This window comes from Polyodon spathula, chromosome 3 (genome assembly GCF_017654505.1).
Source record: "Polyodon spathula isolate WHYD16114869_AA chromosome 3, ASM1765450v1, whole genome shotgun sequence".
Taxonomy (NCBI): Eukaryota; Metazoa; Chordata; class Actinopteri; order Acipenseriformes; family Polyodontidae; genus Polyodon; species Polyodon spathula.
Window position 1 is genome coordinate 76,247,463 of NC_054536.1, and position 23,931 is coordinate 76,271,393.

Here is a 23,931-nt window from a genome sequence, read left to right on the forward strand (position 1 = left end):
GCTGTTATCACCCAGCAGTGCAGGCTCCATATGTGGGTCGGGGTGAAGGTTGTCTAATATGTCTCCTGGTAAACTGTTGTTTATAGCTAGGTTGTGCAAAATGCAGCATGCAACAACATTTTGCAGCACTATACTGTACCACACTTGACTTGTCTAGACATCTATGACGTGGCATGTGGGTGATGTCAGATCAGGAAGTAGACAGACAACAGTACTGGCGTATGGAAGCGCTGATGCTGACTTTATAACAAAATAAAAGATTCAAACAAACAAAACACTTTTGCAAAACAAAACAGCACACTGGCCAGACATACAACCAAACAAGTATCATTTTAGTCTAAAACTTGCACGAGTAGGAGTTTGCCTCTTTTACCCCGTCCAGGCTGTAAAACAGTAATAACAATAAATAGTGTTTTTAACACACCAAACCATACATTTAAATAATAATAACACAACACAAATACAAAATAATACCTACACACAACGGCGGGGTGTACCCCATCACAACATCTGAATCGACTTTTCAACAAACCAAATGTCTGCTCAATGATCAAATCCGTTTACGTGTGTTCTATATTATACTGCCTCTCTGCTGGACTGCTAGGATCAGTTACAGGGGTTAAAAGCCATGGTCTTAGCCCATAGCCCGCATCACCTAATAAACAATTAAACACAATTGTTATTGCAAATAAACTAATAATTACAATGTTCAGCAACATTACCAACCTGAATTTAATAACACCTACCCAACAACCATCCTTCCCAATGTTTTCCACTTTCAAATTCTTCAAAAAGCCCACTGTGTGTCACAATATAAAATTATCATGGGCACTACCAGGATAGCCGGCAACCACATTCAAGATTCTCATTTGAGAGACACACCATTTGTACATTCAGGGAATGAAAATACATGCTATTCTGAAAAATATGCTCCTTTTCACTTGCTGATGACAGTGCTACGTGAATACAATCAATAGCACCCGTCACATTGGGGAAGCCAGCAACCTGTTAGAAGCCCACTTTCACTTCCTGTACTGTACTCTGTGTGGGAAATTTAGTATAATTCAGCAGGGCATGCATTACCTGCTGGACGCATCTTGAAAAGGTGGGTTGGGAAAGCCCAGCAACTGCACCCACTTTAGATTGAAAAAAGCCACAGGCTAAATAATGTAATGAACAGCATTACTCCTGCCAGTTGTTGACTCAAAATCAGCTGCAGCTGATCATACAAAGCCAATATAACATCTGATACCTTCCCACCACCTCTCCCTCCACATGGAGCCCAAGAAGAGTTTTCTGTGCTTGGTAAATGTCTTCCTTTCTCTTTCTACGCCTCTGTTCATTTTCAGTAGCTCTTCCGATCCTGCCCACCCGGTCTTTGTATGCAAGTAATACCTCCATGATGCCAGACAGATTTCAGCCTAGAAAAATCGGTTTAAATAGTGTGCCTGTCAGTGGTTAAAGCATGGCTTCCAAACAAACTAATTATCACTCACTTTAAGGTGCACACTACGATTATCGTCCTTTAGTAAATACGGTGTGGATAAAGCTCGTCTCATTATTCAGAGCGACGTGCCTCATTTAAATACATTATCATGCATTACCATACAAATCACATATTCATTCTGATTACCACAGTGTGGCAAATAAACTCTGTGCACCATAATGTAATGTGCCCACTATTCCGTGCGAAAATGAATACAATTGCAACTGTAAATACGGAAATTATGAACATGCACACTAATTGCAATTGTGGTGCACCATAAAGTTTAGAATCCTTTCGTAATTGAGGCCCGTTATCTCATAAACCATTTCAGATGCAGTTGATATTATCAGTGTACTTTCCATTGACCTTTGACCTATTATGGCTGCCATATTGTTTTCATGAGACTCTGATTTGTTTCCATTATTATATTCTATGATTTTCTAAGTCAAAGTTTGCATAATGGTTATGAAATAAAACAATTTCATGGAAGTCATTTTGCAAAACTGCAACAGCCACACTGTCAGAATCTCCTATCTCAGAACTGTCTTATTATTTTTATGCACAGACTGATGGCTAAATGGGTCAGTGACTTGGACGTTTAACACTGACTAAGTATAGCAACCATATTGAAGTCATATGCCTTATTAGGGTTTCCTGTATTTATGTTGGCTTTAGATGTGTTTTCCAGAAAAAAAAAAAAAGGTTTACACAAAAAAATTTCTGGTAGTTTATACCAATAGACAACATCTGTCTGAAGAATGAAACCGTTCTTCTGTGTTGAATATAATCCTAAACACTCTGTTCACACTTGAACCTGAAAATGCACAACTTGCTATAAATAGTGTTTTAAAAGCAATGAAAATCTAACATGCCATTAAAAATAAATGCTGCACAATGTTTTTATTGGTAAAACAATATTTTGCTAACTGTCCACTAACCTGCTTTATAAAACTAAACTCGAAGAAAAGGTTTGATGAAACTGCATTATGGATGTCTTTGAGGAGGAACCATCAGTCATTCCAGAGTGCTTTGCTTTTACTAAGCTTGAGGATTACATTTTAGATTCATAAGCAGAAAGTCATTCAACTTCACTATTGCAAGACCTTTGATGGATGTGCTGGGAAATAACATTCATTAGTTATTTATTCAAGTTGTTTCCTCATTATCATTTTCTAAAGAATATTGCCCCAGTAGGTCTCTGGTATTTGATGGATGGAGTGGAACAATACAACGAATTAGTCTTTGTATGAATAATATTATTTTGTTAAAACAAATTTAGGGGGGTTAATTATATAAGCTTCTTAATTTTTAAGCCTCTAGGTCATATTAAAGTGCAATTGCATGGTAAATCATGTGCAAAATGCTTTGAACTTAATCACCCCAACATTAATAATTGATGTTGATAATGAAAGGAGCAGAAAAATGGGTAAAGTATAGCATTGTGTAAATGATTATCCACTTGTTTATTGGTCGGAAGTTATTGTGATTAATTTGACTATACTTGCACTTAATAAACTTTGCAACATTTATTGAAAAAAGTTTTGCAGAATCAATTCAAGGACATTTAATTTATTAGTGTAGCTTAATTTGTTAGGGTTCTGAAAAAAATATAGCGTTTACATCCCCACGAGTTAAATAAGATACCTGTGAATTTTCTTTTCATTGTTAACATCCTGACAACTTTTCATACTACTATATAACTTTAAAATCTGTTTCAAAGTCTGGCCGCTGTCGTGTACTGAGGTTTGAGATCTGTCCTCTAACTCACTGCAGGAACAGCGATTAAACCCAAAAACAACAAAAAATAACAAGTGCTCTGGCCTTTTTGTTCCGTACCACATCATTATTGCTGTGTTATCTGTTTGACAATGTGGGCGATAATCCTTACACTATCAATGCACTAGAACAGACTTTAAAGTTATAAAATGTTGTCAGGATGTTAACTGTGAAATGAAAAATTACAGGACGTTATTTAAACAGTTGTAGTAACACGTGGAGATGCTTAATAACCTTTTTTTATCAGGTTATATAGAGCCTCTGCAACAACTCAATGAAAACAAGAAGATAAATACACGTCACAGATTACATTATTTTTAATAGAACCTTTGTATATTTTGGGGGGCTAGAACCGGGACTCCTCTCCTGTATCATCCCACTAAATTACCTGTCAGTGACCGTATTTAACCAGTAGCCAGCTTCCTAATTCTCGGCTTGCTTTTCAGTTTGCAGTTGCCACGCAGTCTTGCGGACCCAATCTTAAAACAAACCTTGTTTTTTCACCCAAGGCAGCTTTAGTTTTCATTTGACTGAGATGAAGAATTTTTCTCTCCTTCTAGCTGTCTTCCTTCAACAAATAATCCACCGGAAAAACTTTCAAAGAAATAAGCCCGTCCATCTTCTCCATTTGTCAATGCTGCTGCTTCAACCTCGCTACAATTCCTCTTCACCTCGGTGATTCTCCAGTGCAACTTTTTTACAAAGATTGGCCCGTCGACAAACTTGAAAAAGGATTGCCCATTGAAGCAGGGAGCGATCGGGCTGCTTTATTTGTTTTATATTGTAATCATCCTCAGAAGTTTCAGCAGAGATCCAGACTAGTCAGTTCACATGCCGTTGCTGCATTGCCTGCTTAACTCGCCTCTGATTCAGCGACTACCCCCCTCAGTTTTCAATTTCATCTGGTCCTTCCTCCTATTTGCGTTACCAGATTTTTAACGATATCAAGCAACTCATTCATCCTCTTTCCACCTCAATTTCTACAGTATCTGATCGCCTGGATGTGCTAGATAGCAGGATCACTCGCTTGGAACCAGCAGTCATTTCATCCGCATCAGTGGCAACAACAACAGTTGTTGCTTCAGCCACGCCCACACCAACTCTCGAGTTGCCACTTTTCACTCTAGCAACCGTCTCTGGTTTAGGAACCTCCTGTGCTTTAATTGTGCATCGCCATGCTCTCTCTCCTCAACTGAGACCCAGTATTATTGAAGGTAAAGATGTTAACTTGGTCTCTATTCTTATTGCAACCTCTGCAAATTTCTGGACCACAGGGTAGTTGACTGTGGAGATCTGTCTGTTTTTACTGTATAAAAAACTCACTCTGAAGCACTCCTAGAAGTCAGGTCTCTCTTGTCGGCTTCTCAGATGTCTGGCCTCCAGAAATCTAAAATCTTCCTCCTCAGCTTAAATCCAAAGCCTTACTTAAAGTATTCCCTATTGTCATTGCATCTCTGAGGCCCATTTTGGCAGAAAAAAAAATATCTTAACCTTTTGTGATAATCAATCTACTGTTCATATTATTAATAAAGGCCATTCCTCTTCCCCTCTAATTATGCAACTTTTTTGCTGGCTAGTCCGTATTTCAGGTATCAATAATTTTATTTTGAAAGCCCCCAACACCTTCCTGGTATCACTAATAACACTGCTGATGCTCTTTCACATTTACAGATCGCTCAATTCAGACGTCTGGCTCTCTCAGCTGGAATCTTTAATTCACTCTTCTCTGCTTGATATTATTCAACTAAACAAAGTATTGCTAGCATGCCTGAAGTAGGAGTCATCAAGAGGTTTCCTTCCACAAAAGGTGTTTTATTTAAAGATATATATATTTTTTTGCTCCATCGCTATAACGTGGGTCTCGGGAGACACACAATATGAGCGTTATAACCAAAGAGCATTATAAACGGGGAGGGGGTAACAATAACACATATCTGACTAAAATACAAAATAAAATAACTCTTTCTCTATAATGCACATATAATGAATCAAAAATCTAACTTTCTGTGAATTAACCATGCATAAAGCACCATGTAATCAACGCTATTTAAAATAAATAAATAAATAAATAAAACAAATGGTAACATTCCCACTCCTGGATCATTTTAATTAGCAGTTTTTAATCTATAAATAGCCTGGCTAAACAATGGTCAGTAGTTCAGTTCGAAGTGACAGACAAGCAAACCAAGTGCGAGGAGGAGAGTGGGTTGGGAGAGGGGAAGAGGGAATGGGCCCACCCCAGGTTCAGCTGCTGGAGCGGGGCTGAAGCGTCTCATCTCCCGGAGAAAGCCACAGCTCCTCTCGCAGCAAAAAAGTAAATACATTAGGAAAAATAACCACGTAATAGGCCCCTGGCCCTCTTTATGCATTTATTTCTTATTCTCTTTTCCCTTTTTTGTTCTTCCTGCGTAGATCATGAGGCTCTCCATGCGGCCTCGGAGTGTCAGCCGAGCCTGTCTTCTCTCAACTAGATGACTTAGTAAGCCAGGGAGATCCTGGTTCCTCCTCCTATCCTTCCTTAGTTTCCCCTTGGGGGTAGTCCCTCACTTCCCAGCCTCAAAAGTCGATCGGTTCGGCCTCACCTCAACACGGGCGGTTCTCAGAGTAGTCAAGGGGAAACCCTTATTCTGCTGCTAAGTCACAAGCACTATGTCTTTATTCTAGTAGTCCCTTTATGCAGGCCTGGCTCCTGGCTCATGAAATTGGTGTTCTAGCCCATTTAACTTTTAGCGCAATAGCAATTATGGTATGTTTTTACACTTCAAAATATCTGTCAAATATAATACTTTTGCAAGCTAGGGTACACAGAATTGCTCCACTGCAGTCAATCATTAAGGGAACTTGCTATTACAGTATGTGCACAGATTTTCCACAGTGCCTAAATGGTTGTACACTATATTCTTATCACAAGAATATCAGCTTGGGAGCAGTTCACAAAAGAAAGCAAAATCCAGCATTACCAGTATGCGCCTTTACAGCTCGTTTCACAACCCTGAATATCACAGATCTTGGATTACTGCATCTGAAGCAACTGTTGGTAGTGCAAGATTAGTGCTAATCATGGTCTGTGAAAACAACTATGTACAACATGCAATAAAATGATAAATGCCATCAAAGGTAAGGCTATTTATGTTAAGTAAATACTAATCTAATACAAAGCAGTGATTTAACAAATAAACGTTGTTATGAAGTGGGAGGATTACATTTAAAAAGTGCATTCAAGGACCAACTGAGTACAATTGTCCAAGGGTAATTTCAGTAAACATGTAAGGTATATTAAATAACACTGCAATTTGACCTCTCATATTAAATGGTAAACAAAGGCAAATCTTTCTCCTAGAAAAAATAAAAATTCAAAAGGACAGGCAAATCCATTCTTGACAGTTTCCTCAATGTCATTCTTACCATCATGCCTGTTTTGTATTCCAGTCAAGTGCAATTTCAGATAATATCATCAAGTGGCTGTGAGAGGTTTTCTCAGTCGCCTACCTTCATTTCAATAAGCTTTTAATATTTCTTCATTTCACTCACAGCTTTAAAAAGAGATACTAGAATAAATAAATGATCCGGAGGTAGCCATCAAAGATGAAATCGTTGAATGAGGTGGAAAGGAAAAATACACAAACTAACTAGTTTCAAAGAATGGGAAAGATCAAGCAGAATTTTTTTATTTTTTATTTGCTTTATATATCTGAAAAAAAAATACATCGAATGGACCCTTCGCTCATTTACAGCATTCGCCAAAGCTTCAACGAACTACAGTATGTAAAATCATTTTTTTGAGAGCTTCACTGGACTGGATGTATTCATGAAAAAAAATAAAAAGTAAATACAGGCAAATCAATAGATATGAATCTTGTATGTTTTTGAAAAATGTAAACCAAAATAACTGTTACACAGACCTTGTGATATATATGGTTTGAGTACCCAATTCAGAATTTTGTTGGAATTTACATAACACAATTAGAAAGTAATGCAATAAAACTGTAAAAGAAATGCATGCACGATATATTTTATGGCTGATTCTAGTCATCACACATTTTGATTAACATAATTAAAAACTGCTGGTCTTTAAAAATGGAATGAATATGATTATGAGCTGTTTTTCTGTGTAATCTTTTGCAATTATAATACCAAGTCAATGTAAACGTTGGTCATATATATTTTTGAGAGCAGAGTGAAAGGTTATTAGACAACAGGGACAATTTACAAAAACAGATGATAGCCAATTATGAGGAAATCAATAAATCCTGCTAATCCGGTCACCATGGTGCACAAATTGGCCATTGGTTCTTTACAACATTAATATAATCCCTGTGTAACGGCGAGGTTTTACATGTGTGGGTCATCACTGAACGATACTGAGACAGACACAGAGCTCTGGGTGTTGACACGCTGCACAGGTGTGCAGATTTAATGAACAGCTCATGGTTCATGGTACATGGAACATGAACATGTTAGCCCTAGTGTCACATTTAATAAAGAAAACAAAACAAAGCTAAAAATAAAAGTTTGCCACACAAGGAGAGCGCTAGTCCCACTAAAGCAACGTCCCGCAGCTCATCTCGAACCCTCTACGCTGTTTGGGATCAACATCCCCTAAACTGACCTACTTCTGGGCTCCCGGAGTCCCGGCATCCTTGCGGCGACTCCTGCCTCTTCAAGCAGCCTTGTCAAATGCCCTCGGCTGGGCAGTGCCTTGACGAGCACCGTCTTGGAGTGGAAGCTCTACTCGTCTGTCTAAACACAGCACCCATCTGTGTAGCATTACGGTGCAGTCGCTACGATCTGTGGCACAGACACCTTTAGAGCTGTGCACAGCCTCCCCAGGCATGCACCCCAGCAAATCTGGACCTCCCGATCAGCTCGCCGCTGGGTGATATTAACTGCTCAATTGGTTGCCTAGAACAGTCTCCTGTTCTGTGTCCCAGCTGCTCACATTTGCGCACGAACCAGCGTCGCGGCTCTCCCTGTCACATTCATTTAATAACCAACAGCTGAACTCAAAACAACCACCCATATTCCTCTCTTAGGTGATTTACAGGTATCACCCACTGAATAACTAAACTAAATACAATACATAGCCGTGGGAAGAATGAACTGCAGTCACTTCATAGCTCTGCGTTTTCCATGTTGCTGTCCACATTCTTATTTACTATTACTACCCATTAAAATCTGTATCTTAAATATTTTAAGATAACCCATACAGCAGCATATCAAGTGATGCACTAATTATGTTGACACGGTGTAGAAAATATATATGTTGAGGACGCCTTGCTTTTACCGTTCATTTGCAACGTAGGGCCTATACATTTTAAGTGTATTTTCAATAAAATGCATGGCACTTTTAAATCTGTAATGCTTTTCGCTGTTATGTAATTGAAGTGTCCCTGTAATAAAAACATGCATTTGGCTTAGACTCCTGATAATACAGTGATGTTGCTGGTCCTGTGAAATTTGTGTCAACGTGAATTGACTGTAAAAACCATTATTCAGCAGCGGTAAAACTAAATTGTTAGGATTACATTGTCAGAGTTCAATGGAGAATCTTTTTTTTTTTTTTTTTTTTTTACTGGAACATAATAAAAACTGAAAAAAATGCCCTAACATTTTGAGGGTGAATGTCCCTGATATAGCTCCCTGTAGCAACTCTGGAGAGACTTTATTTAGTTTATATTACTGTACAGAGATGGCATTGTGTAATAAAATAGTGTAATAAAAGTGGATGAACAAAAAAAAATAGAAAAACAGGCATGAGGCTTAAATGTGGAACTGTTAGTCGATACATACATCGGCAGTGCGGCACCACTGGGCATTTTTGCGGTGCAATACCGCTCATCCCCAACAGGGTGCACAAAAGTGGTATGCATTATGTGCCTGACCTTCTGCTTGGACACAATCGTAGACAACAGTTTCTCATTCATGATTTTTCCTGCCAAGCACCTGTTGTCACCACTTGGCTGTGATTGGTTAATTCACCGACAGAACCGCGTGGCATCTAGTTTTGATTTAAGTGGCACTGCGGTTTTAGATTGTTCTGGTCTATGCAGCAACATTCAGCTATGCTATCAGGCAGCAACTTACCATTATTGCCGCTGGCATCGCGCCTTTACTTGTTATACCAAACCATTTATCCAAACCATATATCATTTAAGGTGCGTTTCTCAGTTTTGTAACAGTAACGCATCGTTTGTTTTTTTGTTTTTTTTCTACATTGGAGCGCATTATAAACGTGAGTAAATATTTCTTCCCTATTTAAAATATGTTCCTAAGTGCTGTATTTTAACTAAGAGTATTTGTTATTGTTGTTATTTTTATTTTACCTGTGCATGTTAAGCTTGGTTTTATAGAAGAACTCTGGAGTGATGCTCCAGTACACTTGCTTTTGTAACAAAGATGAGATAGACAGTTATCCCTTCCGTTGTGACTGCTGTGCTGGCTTCCAGTCAGTCACTCAGTGTATGATGTAGCATCAGCTCAAAGACTGAGAATTTGAGACTGAGAATACTGAGAATACTTCAAAGACTGAGAATACTGTCCCAGGGGTGCTGTCACCAGGTTCAGTTTATGTACTTTGACAGGATTTTGAGAGAAATGGGAAGACGTTCCTTACACAATACATAACATTTGATGGGTCTTTAAAGTTAACCTACTGAGTTAACTTAACCAAGTCAAGTTACATTATAGCAACAAACAAAAAAATGATACGGCATCTAAAACCTATAATAAGCCAGAACACAGCATTATATAACCTTCTCCATAACACAGTATCTGTAACTCAAAGACAATTGACAACGCTTTAAATAACATTTAACTCAAACATTTCTTTCTACAAATTGTTTACTTTTTATTATTTCCTGTCAGCAGTTAAGCACCATTTCATTGTGTCTCAGAGGTTCTTTAACGATTTTTTTTTTTTGTCATTTCCATCATCCTTATGTTCAGTTTCTCCTCTCAGGCAACAAATTGAGATTCAGTGTGGGAAAGAGGCAACTTGCACCACCAGAATTCTCCTGTTGAATACGGAGTCAATCACTATGGTGACAGGCTTCTGAGAACCTCCTCTCCCATCAATATTGACTGATTTCCCATTGGATTTAATAGTAGCTTAACTACAGTTGTGTTCTGGGGGGAGGGGGTTTAAGTGATTTAAAAGTACAAATAGAACTGTGTTGCAACTGCTGAAGGAAACTTACCATACCCTAAATTAGTTAATTGGACCAATTAAGCTTCTAATAAGGTCCAATAAAGTACTTTAGGGTGCAGTTGGAATAAAAGCCTGCAGGGACACCGGCCCTCCAGGACCGAGTTGTGCACCATTGCTCTGTACCATTTATTAGCAGTGAGCCAAAATGTGTATTTACCTTTAAGACATTTTAAGTTGTTAGGTATTAAATTGAATAAAACGTGTGAATTGCTCAACAAATAACAATGTGGTCCCTTGGTTTCCCTTCTTTACATAATTATTGAATATCAATCGTAACTATCCAACAGTGTTATTTAATTTAGAACCAGTGAATTATAGTCCTGGCAAGGTACTCTCTTGTGCAAATATGACAAAGAAGTGCAAATATCAATTTCCACAACTGCAAATCGAGTTCGTTTTAACGAAAAGGTCATGTTTCCTTGACAAATCAGTTGCATTTACTAGTTTTGCAGCATGTTTTCCTTGTCAGTTTACAGCCTCGGGTTAGCAGTACGGCAGTAAAAATATCAGTGCCCTGGATGAGAGGACAATATGCGCTTTGAATCGGCTTTTAAAAAACTCAATGCGGAAGTTAATTCCAGTTGATTGGTACTCAATTGTACAGGTGATGGAAGGGCTTATTTTGAAATCAGCACCTTAATAAATAGTATGTTTTGATTTTTTTAGTACCTGCCAACAAATACTTCTTAAAGTTAATTACTGTGAAAATACGAGTATCAGCACACCCCTACGAACTGTGCTTTCAAAGTATTAAATGCATTACTTGTTGAATATCCTATTACAGTATATGTGTCCTTTTTGGACAGTGCTCCATCTTGCATTGATCACTGTTTTTCCATGCTTAATAACTGTTCCAGCATAAATGACTGTAACTTCTGAATTTGACAAAATTAACCCTTTTGTTTCAGTTAATGAATTTGACAGATGTGTTTGAATTCGAATTCAACAAAGTACAGCACATTATAGTTATTATTATTCATTATAAATCATATATGAGAAATTAACCAATCACCAGAAAGGATTTGTCAGGACGCCAGTACATCTTACTGTACCTTGTGTATGGATGTCATCATACATAGACATGAGATTTTAAATGTTTAATCACCACTATTACAGATATTCTGAACCCTACATGTGTGACATCATAATCGGTCATCAGCTGAAAAAAGTCAGTCCTTTTGTACTGTGGTAAGTCACTATCCTGTGAACCCTACAGTTGCTAGCTCATATGTAACCTCAGACTTTTACATGAACATATACTGATATTTTGTTTCCTTTTTTACTGAGCTTTTACTGACTTTTTAAGCAACCTCCGAAGTATATAAAATTTTAAAGGAGTTCTATGAACAGTCTCTTAAATGTCAGAAGTGTTTTACCTCATCACAGCTTGTCTTAAAAGGTGATGCAGTGCAGTGGAATAATCACAGACAGACAATTGTAATCCGGTTTGGAAAAGAGACGTTTTTATTTTTGTAAATCCTGGCGACCAGGCAATAGGCTCCGGCTATACACATCAACGTGTAAAGCACGGAGAACAAAAGATAAGGAATTGCAGCCCAAATAATAAACACACGTTATCCGCCCCACAGTAATACTGGACACGGTCACCAGTCTGGGTGCGTGCAGTAGTGTGTGCTCGTGGTGGGTGATAACAATTATTTATAGTGACTGTGTTGAAGTGTTTATCCGGCTTTGTGCTGGCCCAAGGCGACAGCTCCGGATACGTGCTAGCCATCTAGTGGTTTACAAACACAGACAATTGCTAACAGACACAAACAAACAAAACACTTGTGAATATTCTTTATACACAGGTCTATTACTGGTTACTGCATCTGTCACGGTCCTTCAAGTTCAATTTCACAAACCAAGCAAAGGAGTAGATTGCGATTCTCCGGCCCGTTTTATGCCTTCACGCATGACCCCTTGGTAAACGAGTGCAGCTGTCTCTACAGTCTGCAGCTGTTACAGCGTTTCCCTTCCAGTTCAATATGTTCTTGCAACAGAATCTGGCCTTCTTCCAGACTGACCGACTTCCCGACCCTGGGAAAGAACTGTCATGCCAGCCCGTCCAAAGGAATTTACAACCAAGATTCATTATATTTCTGTCACACATTGGTTTACAGCAGTGCTGCTATTGTTGTAAAATATAACAAGGGCCAAGACAAAAAGTGTAACAAAAATAATATATATGCTTTTAAGTTTCGCAGTTTTAGAACGAGCCGTCGCTTTCACATAAACTTCAGAAACTCCCCTAAACACCAACGATAATTCTTCATATATATTTACTCAACGGTTACTACACCTTCACCAAGAATCACCAACATTAAATCTCACCAGTAATTCTAAACGAACCCCTGTGATCACCCTATTAATACACTGTTGGCTGGAGCCTAATTAATCATTAATTATCCCCTCATCCCAACGTGTTCTGACAGGGAGGAATTTAATCCCCTCCCTGCCAACTTCCAATATTCCCCACACACACCTGTGCACCGCCAGGCCTTTCACCCTGCCACACTGCCACATGGTCTTATCATCCTCTATAGCTGACTGAAAAGCAATATGTCCAGCATCTATCGCCGAGACATTTTTTTCTATTTGTGCGTGCAGGGTGTGAACTGAGTTTCTGACAGACTACAAGTGAAGGTACTGTACAGTTGGACACACTGCACCCTATCTGTACATGTTGAATAGAACAATGTGTTATGGTATATAATGTACCTTTTTCCATTATGTGTACAGTATCAGTAAAGATACAGCTGACTATGTGTGATATAAACCATAAGGAAACATACAAATATTGTAGGTTTAATAACTTCATGTATGTTTAAGTTGTTTTGTGTAATACATGAGGTGGGTGGTTCTGGCTTTCTGCATCTTTTTTCATCCCCGGCAGAGAAAATAGATTTTGCAAATGTCATTTATATGATGATATTCACATACCCAAATACAGTTATGCTGCAGCTTGTGCAAATGCAGTGCACTGCCTCGTTTGGTTTTTAGCGTCTCTATGGCAGGGGTGCAGATTTTTTGAAAATTGGTGCTAAACTGTTTTGAAAGTTTAGAACTAATTAGTTTTTAGGGTAAACGGTATTAGATACGATCGTGTGCTGCGTATTTGCATGTATAATCGCCTGAGACCAAAATTGCAATATTAAGAAACGGAAGAACTGAGTAGTCCAAACGTTCAACATATTAACGAAACAAGAGCCCATGAATTCAGCTACACTCGATAGTTATGGATTAGATTTACAATTTAACTTAAATCTGTGACTGCAACTTCAAACCATGATGTTTTTTTAATCAACAAAATATGTTTAACATTTGCGGTAAAATGAACAGGCTTGCAAACACGAAACATTATTTTACAGTATCTGAAAACTGTAAAATGCATTTATCGTTATCTGTTAAGTCTATTGCATTGATAATTGGGTAAAAGTGTGCTGGGAAGACATGCTTGCGACCAGTTTCTGCAGTTAAACATCCCACACAACACAAACCTTCTCTATTGTGTATGATGATGAGTGTGGGTGGGTCATGTGAGTAGTCCAGACCCAGTGAGAGACTATCATCACTTGTAGTTGCTAGGGAATTTAAAAAAAAAAAAAGAAAGAAACACTTCTGTATTATTTTCCAATTCCAGCTACCGCATATAATTTTGTTTCTCTAAACACCTTTGACCATACAGACACTGGGAACCAGCGAATAGACCAGTGGGACTGTTTTTAATGGGAAGTCAGTCAATAAGACGCAAGAGAACACACATTTTAAAACGTCAATACTTTGACATCGATTTCGTTGCGCTGCTAAAACCGCTCTTTATTCAAGGTTTTGTGCTTGGAGAAGCACAATAATCACTCCTGAAAAAATCGACAAGCATTGAATCTTTTAAAAACAGTAAGGTCAGAAAAATGAAAAGAAGCAACCAGAAATTGATAGTAGATTTTTTTAAAACAATTCTAGGTCAGAAAACAAATAATTTGTATGTGTTACAGTGTTTGAAAGGTGTGTCGACACCTTTTAAATTACAGGCTTGAGTTTGGACTGTCAGGTTTCCAGTATATTGATTGGGGGGTTGAGCTTTATGCAGGGGATACAGGAACTGAGAGTGAGGCAGTTTGTTTATATTATGTCCATGTGTGAAAGGGCTTGAGTATCACTGTGAGAAACTTAAAGGCTATTGTTGAATGCACTTTAATAAATAACGTTAAACAAGTATGTTGCCTTTTGCATTTTCAAATACAAATTACAGCAACACTAATTCCCCATTGTGCAGGACAATCGCCCTGTCACAGACAGTCATTCAAATCCTCGGACAGGTTTAGATCTTGAGATACAAAATGAACTGTGAAATTGAAGTGTAAACATACTTTGTACTTTATAACAGTATACAATATTAACAGAATGCATACTTGGAGTACTTTTAATTTACTCGTGCAGATGACAGTAGATGACGCATTTGCCCCCTTGTAGAGGCTTGTTGTTCATTCACTCATTCTCATTGGTGAAATACCCACAGTACTCCATTAGGGTAAAGGTTTGGTGAATGATATGGATGAAGTGGAAATGACAGGAGTGACAACATTGATTTAATAAAGGCTTCCAATCTTGTGGGTCGTGAAATCCTGCTGATGAAATCTAATACTCTGATGCCTTCATGGAAAAGTAGATTGAGGCTTACTAGTGCAATCAGTCACAGCTGATTAACATTCATGATGTGCAATCTAATGCAACCTTATGACTATTAAAATGAGGCCAAGGTTCAGTTTTAGGTATTTTACCAGTTATTGATTACATTAGACTTGTTGTTATATTAAACGTGTTCCAGTGATTGTATCATTGCTGTGTCTATATATCCTATGAGATGGCAGAGTAAGTGAATGCACTTGAAATATTTTGTTTTTATTTACAAAGGTTTAGTAAACAAATTGTGCCCACCTAACAGTCCAGACTTTCTCTGACTAACCTCCTGGCTAACTGGTTATCACAGCAACAAGTGCATGTTTGTTTGCAAATGCCTACAGCAACAAGACCAGAGTTTCAAGGCCTTTCTGGTTGTGAGGTGAGGTCAGAACCACAGTGTTTGGCTGTCATCTTGTGTCCTGTTTTAAACCACAAGCCTGGTCATAACAAACTGTAATACTGCAAATGCAGAAGAACGGACATTTTATATATAGGCTATTTATTCAATCATTCATTTATTCTTTGTTACAGTAACAATACTGTAATAATAGAAAAAAGACTTAGAAACACATGTTAGAATTAGTATAATGTCAACTAAATACTTCTGAATATTGTGGCAGCAAGAAATAAAACAACTTTTTTTTGTTATTCGTGTGCAGTGTATAATAAATTCTTGGGATGGAGCAGCAACATGTATTGCTGAAATAGACATTTTAAAAATTGAAAAATGCTATCATGGGCAGGGAAACAGGCTGACATAAGGTCTGAAACCATATACCAAGTACCTTTCTGTGTTTTTGAATTATGAATTCTTACATAATGTTATAACAAACCTTAATTTTCTGTGTAGGAGTTATGCCAGTTCCAGATCAGCCTTCTGCATCTGAAAAGACCACCATGCTAAGTCCTGTACTTAATGCCTCCAATGGGGATGGATCTGAGACAGAGACAACTTCTGCAATCCTGGCTTCTGTTAAAGAACAAGTAAGTCTTGCAGTTTCTCTTTCTTCTATATATTTTTCTCAAACGATATTTAATTTACCAGCAAGTTTTTTTGTAGGTATTGTAATTTTATTATTAATTTTGCTACGAGTAAACTGACACTCCAAATTGCTTTTTAAGTAAAACGCAGAGTGTGATGAGGTTTGAGGGCATCATAAATCAAGAAAAAGAACGTTCCACCCTGGGTGCCAAAAGTCATAGTTTTGAAGATTGCTTTTGTTATATTCTGTTTTAACGTGTATGTTATGTTTATGATTGTTTTTTTTTTCTGTTTTAGTAGTGAAGGTTGCTTTTTGACCACTCTTGAGCCAAGATGTCTGCCAGCCACAAAAACCCATATTCCTAAATGTGCAGGGTCTCTGCTCTGTCACACTGTAAAGTCTATTAAAAGAATTTCTGTGTGACTACCAACAAAACAAAAGTAATGGGACAGAACATATCGAAAAATGCACTTGTTCCACAGGGCTACAAAACAGTGACGATGTAGATCCGTCAAGCTGTGCAACTGGCGATAAATAACAAAATCCAGTAATCTAAAAATAGAAACAATTTCTGCAGGGTTTGTCAGTGTCACTTTGATCATGCAAAAAACCTTTTAATTGATTGAAAACACCAATTACAATGTGTAAGAGAAGTTTTGAAGCATGTGAAAAAAGAAGTCTCCCTAATGTTTGGCACTTATCCATTTGTTTATCCCAAACAATATTAAACTAGAAAAAAAAAATCCATACAGATCATTAGTTTGCTGAACGGCTTACATGATTAATTTTATAGTAAAACTTTAAAAGCTGGTATCTTGTGACCGTAAAATTGAGCTGGATTAGGCAGTGTGCTGAGTTACATGTAAAAGAAAAAAAAAAAATATTATATATATATATAATATATATATATATATATATATAAAAAACTTTATTACTGTACATATATGGTATAATAAACACAGTAATAAGCAAACTTCAATTTGTCAACAAAATATTTACCTGTTCTTTGCACAAGCCTGTTTCAATAGGGAATTGGTCGAAATCCAAAAATGATGACAACTTATACAGAATACTGTCTTCTAGAGGGGCTGTGAGAGACAGGTTTTACTGTAGGACACTGTCTGATCTATATTTCACCCAGTTTTCATATTGCTGTTGTCTTAACAGGACATTTTGATTAAGCTAGTGTTATTGAACTGTTCCTAACTTAATGCTTAATTCAATTAATTTTCGTAATTATTCAGTGCATCTAAACACTGTGTAATTAACCTTTTTTGTACATTATCTAGATAATGTGTGTTCATCATGTTTTGAAAACTTGATAGTAAATGAAGTGAATGCCAGTCATGGGTTTCAGTGCACGCTGATTGGTTTCATTGGTTTTAAGCATAGCATCAAGATCTCTGTACACTTGATGAGATATAGCGGAACCCAAATTCAGAGCAATAAACTGACAACAGATATTTTTTTTTCTTTTCAGTCAACCTAATCCAAAACTCAAATTCAGATTCTATTATGCATAAATGTAATGGATAATGTGTGAATGGAGTGAACTACTAAACCACACCAAAATCAGGTCAACACTTAGTGATACAGTACATAGGTTGTGGTTTACATGCAATAGCTACTGGGAACTTTAAGCTATCAGAAAAAAGTTAGCCTCACAGATATGTCTCCTGAATAATTTACAAGTACAGCTATAAAGCATGCTTGGCATTACTTGAAATCAGACATTAAAGTAACACAGTGCATCAACCAGAAAGCAGTGTGGAAGCTCCATTATATCACTGCAGACTGAACTGCAAAAGGCCACAGGATATTGTTCAATAGAAATGGGTTATAAAATTAGTGCACTAAGAGTACTTCTCAAGGGACTCTTCTTGAGTGCAGTTTAAATCAAATGAACTCTGATTCAGCTAAAATAAATGTATGAGTAAAACACATATTTCACAGACAAAGCCATAAAGAACAATACTGTACAATGTGTATTATTTATATATTTTTTTTCTGGACTGTAGACTTGTAGACTTATGGGGACTATAAAAAGCTTGTAACCTAAATGTTCATCCTTTTTCCATGCGCATAGCATCCTTTTTCAGAAATGTAAGGCTTCTCCATACAGTTAATGTATGGCTGGCCTCTATCCTGCCTGGGTGGTTCAGCCCTTGTACAGTCAGTCTAAAGCCACATGTAGAAGGGAATGAATCCTGACAGCTCCTGCATCGTGGTGGCTGCTTACTTGGCACGGCTTCATTTAAGCAAAGGCACCTCTTGGGGTGGAAGTGCATGAAAAAAGACACAAATACACTGGCACTAAGGCAGGTTCACTTTAATAATATAATGCTGCTTAATGTTGTAGTTTCTATCAGGCTAGGTAAAAAGAAAATGATTACCCACATGGTTTCGGTTGTTGTCCAACAGCACAAATAGAAAGGCTTTGTCTACTTCCTATGCGTCACACTTGTAGTTTAAAGCTAGCAGCACACTAGAAGATTTTGTTGTAAAAGACTCAAAAACTTGCATCAAATGCGTCAAACCACACCAAGGTGACTCTGCTATTTCAGGTACCAATAGATAGCAATGATTTAGTCATTTGTGATTAGGCTTGGCAATCACAGGCCAGAATTTTGTCTTTGGTTTAGCCTGTCACTTACTGTATTGTAACTGTATTCATAACCTAAATTTGTGTTTTTTATATCTGTTTTTTTTTATTATTATTTACTGTGGTCCAGCCTCCAGAAACTACGTTATCACTGCGTAATATTCCATACATTTAACAGTGTGATTAGCTAACAGCTAACAGTTAACCTGCACAATACAAAATTGAATGTAAACATATCTTATCCTATTAGAACCACTGACTGCCATTCACAGGTCCTTTTGCTGAACATCTAGAAAAAAAGAGTTAAAGCTTTTGTTCTATAGATATACATTCATCAAAGCAAAATCCATGTACTTGCCAGAACTACATGTATATTCCACATGAAAAATGTTGATGTTTTCCTAACAAAGTATGAAATTCGTGTTTTCAGTGTTTATAATTTACACATATTCAACAATTCATATATTTTCTTTCCATTTAGAATTTACAGTACTGTTAGCATTGGTGCCCGCAGCCGTACGCACATTACGCACTGTGTATACCACTGGTTCTTAATATTTCAGTAATCTTGTACGATCCTCAAATAGATATTGTATATATGAAGCAACCCGGTGTTTTGTTGTGCAACAGGCTATGCGTTATGTGTTTGTTTACGGTCTGAATGTTTCGCAGGGCTGGAGAACTGTGGGGGAAATACACGGCCGTCAATCTGTCTGGGTAAATCAATCCTGTACAGGCACTCAGCCGTCTGATTTTAGTTAAGGGGCGGAGTTCAACTAATGCCTGTCCAGGATTGTTGAACATTGACGGGGGCGGAGTTTAGAGGATATTGGGGAGAGAAGGAGAGTGTCAAATTTGACAGTGTTGGTGTGTGGAGACAGGAAAAGAGCTGATCGATAGATAGGTGTGAACATTTAGAATCAATAGAGAGAGAGTTATTTATTATTGTTATTTAATTTGGCGTGGTCCGCAGCTGACAGTGGTCCTTTTTTTTTGCTCTGTGTGCATTTTACAATATTGTAACCTTTTCAAATTTTACAAGTTATAAGTAAACGGAAACAATTAAGTTTATTTGAAGCCTTCAAAAAGAATAAAACAGGGCTTTCTTTTGATGATCAGAGGAAGGATGAATTGGATCAAAATAATAATACATGTAAAAGAAGGTACTTAAAAAGGTATCCGACTCAATAAAATTAAGTGCTTTTCAAAACCGATTTCAGCCAAAAAAGGGATGGACAGCACCATTCCGCTGTACTTTTGGAAAGCAACGACGAGTCCCAGATTAATTCTTTGACGAGGCCTTGTATCCAGCGTTGCAATATAGTGAAGCAAAGGATGGTGTTTTGTGTTGCCTGTATGGTGCTGGAAATACAAGTGGCAAAATATGTGGAGTGCAGGCCCGCATCAGAGAGCAATACCAAACTCAAATTCAGATTCTATTACGCATAAATGTAATGGATAATGTGTGAATGGAGTGAACTACTAAACCACACCAAAATCAGGTCAACACTTAGTGATACAGTACATAGGTTGTGGTTTACATGCAATAGCTACTGGGAACTTTAAGCTATCAGAAAAAAGTTAGCCTCACAGATATGTCTCCTGAATAATTTACAAGTACAGCTATAAAGCATGCTTGGCATTACTTGAAATCAGACATTAAAGTAACACAGTGCATCAACCAGAAAGCAGTGTGGAAGCTCCATTATATCACTGCAGACTGAACTGCAAAAGGCCACAGGATATTGTTCAATAGAAATGGGTTATAAAATTAGTTGATTTCAGCCAAAAAAGGGATGGACAGCACCATTCCGCTGTACTTTTGGAAAGCAACGACGAGTCCCAGATTAATTCTTTGACGAGGCCTTGTATCCAGCGTTGCAATATAGTGAAGCAAAGGATGGTGTTTTGTGTTGCCTGTATGGTGCTGGAAATACAAGTGGCAAAATATGTGGAGTGCAGGCCCGCATCAGAGAGCAATACCCTTCAGCTGCACATGGGCACTGCAGAAAGCACTCACTAAACCTGCAATTAAAACACTCAACGAGAATCCCTTTGGTTTACAACACACTGAATACCATTCGAAAAATTTTGTGACTATATCGCCAAAAACTACTCGCCAAATAATTTTTTGGATAAAAGTGAACTAAGCAGCATCTACAGAAGTTTTCTGACACCTGCTGGTCGAGGCATATTACATGCCTCTCCACTGTCATTGTGAACTATGAAAATTTGTTTGCCACCATTGATCATTTAAAAACAGACTCAGACCACAAGTATAGTGGCACTGTTGTCATTTGAATTTCTGGTCTGTATTATTGTATGCCAAGAGTTACTGCAGTATCTCACTACAATCATCAGTGCTCTTCAGAACCCGTCATGTGATCTTGTGAAAGCCAGTCAACAAGCCAACTGCTTGGGGACAAAAGAGTAGACAGCACCTATAACAACCTGTGGGAAAATGCCTGTGCACTGGCTGCAAAAATTTTAATAATTGTCTCAAACCCAGAGATCGATTGTCCCAGCTTTAATGATCATCTAACCACACAGTTGAATGATCAAGTGTGCAGTTCTTTGCTTCGACTTAAAGCCCGATATCTCCTATCCAACAAGTTGCCAATGCTGACCCAAGCTATGTGGAGTGAGATAAAAGAGGAGTATGAGGCTATGATGCCCAGTGTACAAACGACTGATACGGAGTTTGAGATCTGGAGGCATTGCAATACTGCCAAGAGCAGTAGTGAAATATTCTTAATATTCGAGAACATTGTAATACTGTACCCTAACATCCACAACATCTTAAAAGTACTGCTTACCATGCCCTTATCCACTGCTTCAGCTGAGTGCTCCTTCAGCTGATTGAGGAGCTTGAAAACTTACCTGCGCTGCACCATGTCAGAAACGTGACTAACCGGACTGGCACTGATGAACATTCACCACAAGGTGGCCATTGACAGTGAGAAAGTGCTGCGGGACTTTGAGGCAATGGGAACCCAAAGAATTCCTCTGCTCTTTCAGGACTGAGAACGGTAAAAGCACATTTATAGTTCTGTTACTATTAAAATGTTATCGCTATCATATTAAAATGAACAACACTATTATTATTATTATTATTATTATTATTAAACGTGTAAAAAAAGAAAGTTAAATGGGACGAGTAAAGATTACATTAGTGATTGTAAAAGTAATAGAAATGTGATCAGTATGATTTGTGAGGTTATTTTTCCCTCTGGTTTAAGTTTATATTTCAAATAGATTTATTTGTACTTTTTATTGTGGTATGCCATTTGGTTTATCGTTCAGTATTTTATGGTATGTGGGGGGATTCAGTTTGCATACCATGTGAAATATTTCTTGGGGCGCCCCTGACTGTGTGTGCAACTTCTTAAGAAGGATGAAGTTTCATTTGTGTGCCACTCATCTTTACTTTTAACATTCATCTCATTTTCATTGAGCTGTGATGCTGGTTTGCTTGCTGGGTTCACCAAATAGTTTCTACAATAATAACAGTTTACATACTGGAAAATACATTTGACATGCCATTCTAATCCTGTAAATAAAATTTTTGGGGCATGGGATTAAAGGACATACAGTTAACAAAACCATTCCACTAAACCTTGCCTAATATGTAGGTCCACATTTTCTTAGATACAGTAAGAGATGCCTTTATTATAGTAAACATTTAACGTGTTTGAATTTTTAATAGAAGAAAATGTATCGACCACTCCTTGCAGATATTTCAATGCTATACTGCATCCCTGTTTTCTACTTCATTGGACTCATGAAAGAACGCTTTTGTCACCGAAAACTTGTGAGTCATCGGAAAGAACGAAATTGGTTATTGATTAAAAAATTCAGAAAGATAAAAATGCAATTAAAAAGGGGAATGTGTGTCAAATGTAGAAATGGTCAAACATTTTTGCTTATTAAACTACAGTAGTAAATTATGCCTCATTAAATGTAAATATTCAATTACCAAATAGCTTTTTTTTGCATCCAGTTGGTTTTTGTTTTCTTTTCTCCAGCTAGAAATTAGCTCTGCAAAATACAATTAGATAGTGTAGATTGTATTGTGGCAAAGTTGTCTACACCAGTTATTTAAAAACAAACAACCCCCCCCCCCCCCCCCCACTTAATCAAGGAATGATAAGGACCAACTAAGACATAGCTTCTTTTCCTACAAACTAATATGATCCATCTGCGTTTCCTTCCATCCTGATGATGTAGATATCCTTCTGCCTGGTGTTGATGGTTGAAGTGTAATGCTGGCTCCAGGGATCAGCCTATTTTTATTTCCCTGGCAAATCAGCACCCACACCGGCTGCAATGCTGGCTCCAGGGACCAACCACAGTGCAGCCTCCCTAGCGCATCAGCATGACAACCGTCTGGACTGAGCCGAGTAAGGTAATTCTCTGGGGTCTTCAAGTGGGCACGTTCCATCCTTGGTGTTTCGTCGACTAGCTAGCAACACCTTAAGAGGGCTTGACAGTGATTCTGGCATCCCAGCATCACTCCCCTCGGCCCCCACTCAGTTAAGCCCAGCTTACATACCTTCCTTTACATCAACTCTTTTTTTTTATTTCTACTGTGCTTGAGGTCCCCAACCAGAATCTTTTTGTCTCAACCAGAGCCAGTTGTTGCTCCTCTGCTGCTTCAGATAAGTTCTTCACTATGTGTCGCAACTCTTGGAACACTGAATCTGATGTCTCTGAGAAACCGGGTTATGGAGTGTGCCACAAATCCTTGACAACCCACCTTCACTCGGTAAACCTGGACTCTCTATCTTCGCTGTTCCGCTTCAGCAGCTTGTTTAGCGTACCAAAGTTTCTTCCTTTCATACTCCTCATCCACAGCATCCTCCCTCACTGTTAGAGCTACCAGGTGAACAAGGGATGCTGATCCAGACCACAAGAGAATATCAGGTTGAAGGTTAGTGGTGGCAATCTCAGGTGGGAAAATAAGCCGTTCTCCAACATCTGCCAGCATTTTCCAGTCTCAAGCAGCTTTTAGTTGTACTAGACAAGTTTTGGTTTTAATACCTTTTCTTGGTGGTTGCTCCCCTGGACGAAGGAATGTTGTTTTTCATGTGTCATATATTGCTGGCATAGGTGGCAACATGCTGGTCATGCTGTGCTTGTCTTCCAATGCCAAGGCCAAACATCGCAGCACCTGCTCATAACGCCAAGTAAACCA

General features: G+C 38.0%; 1 protein-coding gene across 1 annotated transcript in view; it reads left to right on the forward strand.

Moving 5' to 3' along the window:
* The window catches only part of LOC121313419 (catenin delta-2-like), a 350,408-nt gene that overhangs the window by 27,573 nt on the left and 298,904 nt on the right, over window positions 1-23,931 (forward strand). The window contains exon 2 of the mRNA XM_041245943.1: window positions 16,003-16,136. Within this exon, the coding sequence (XP_041101877.1) occupies window positions 16,008-16,136 (129 nt within the window). The 5' untranslated portion in view covers window positions 16,003-16,007. The remainder of the gene's footprint in view (window positions 1-16,002; window positions 16,137-23,931) is intronic.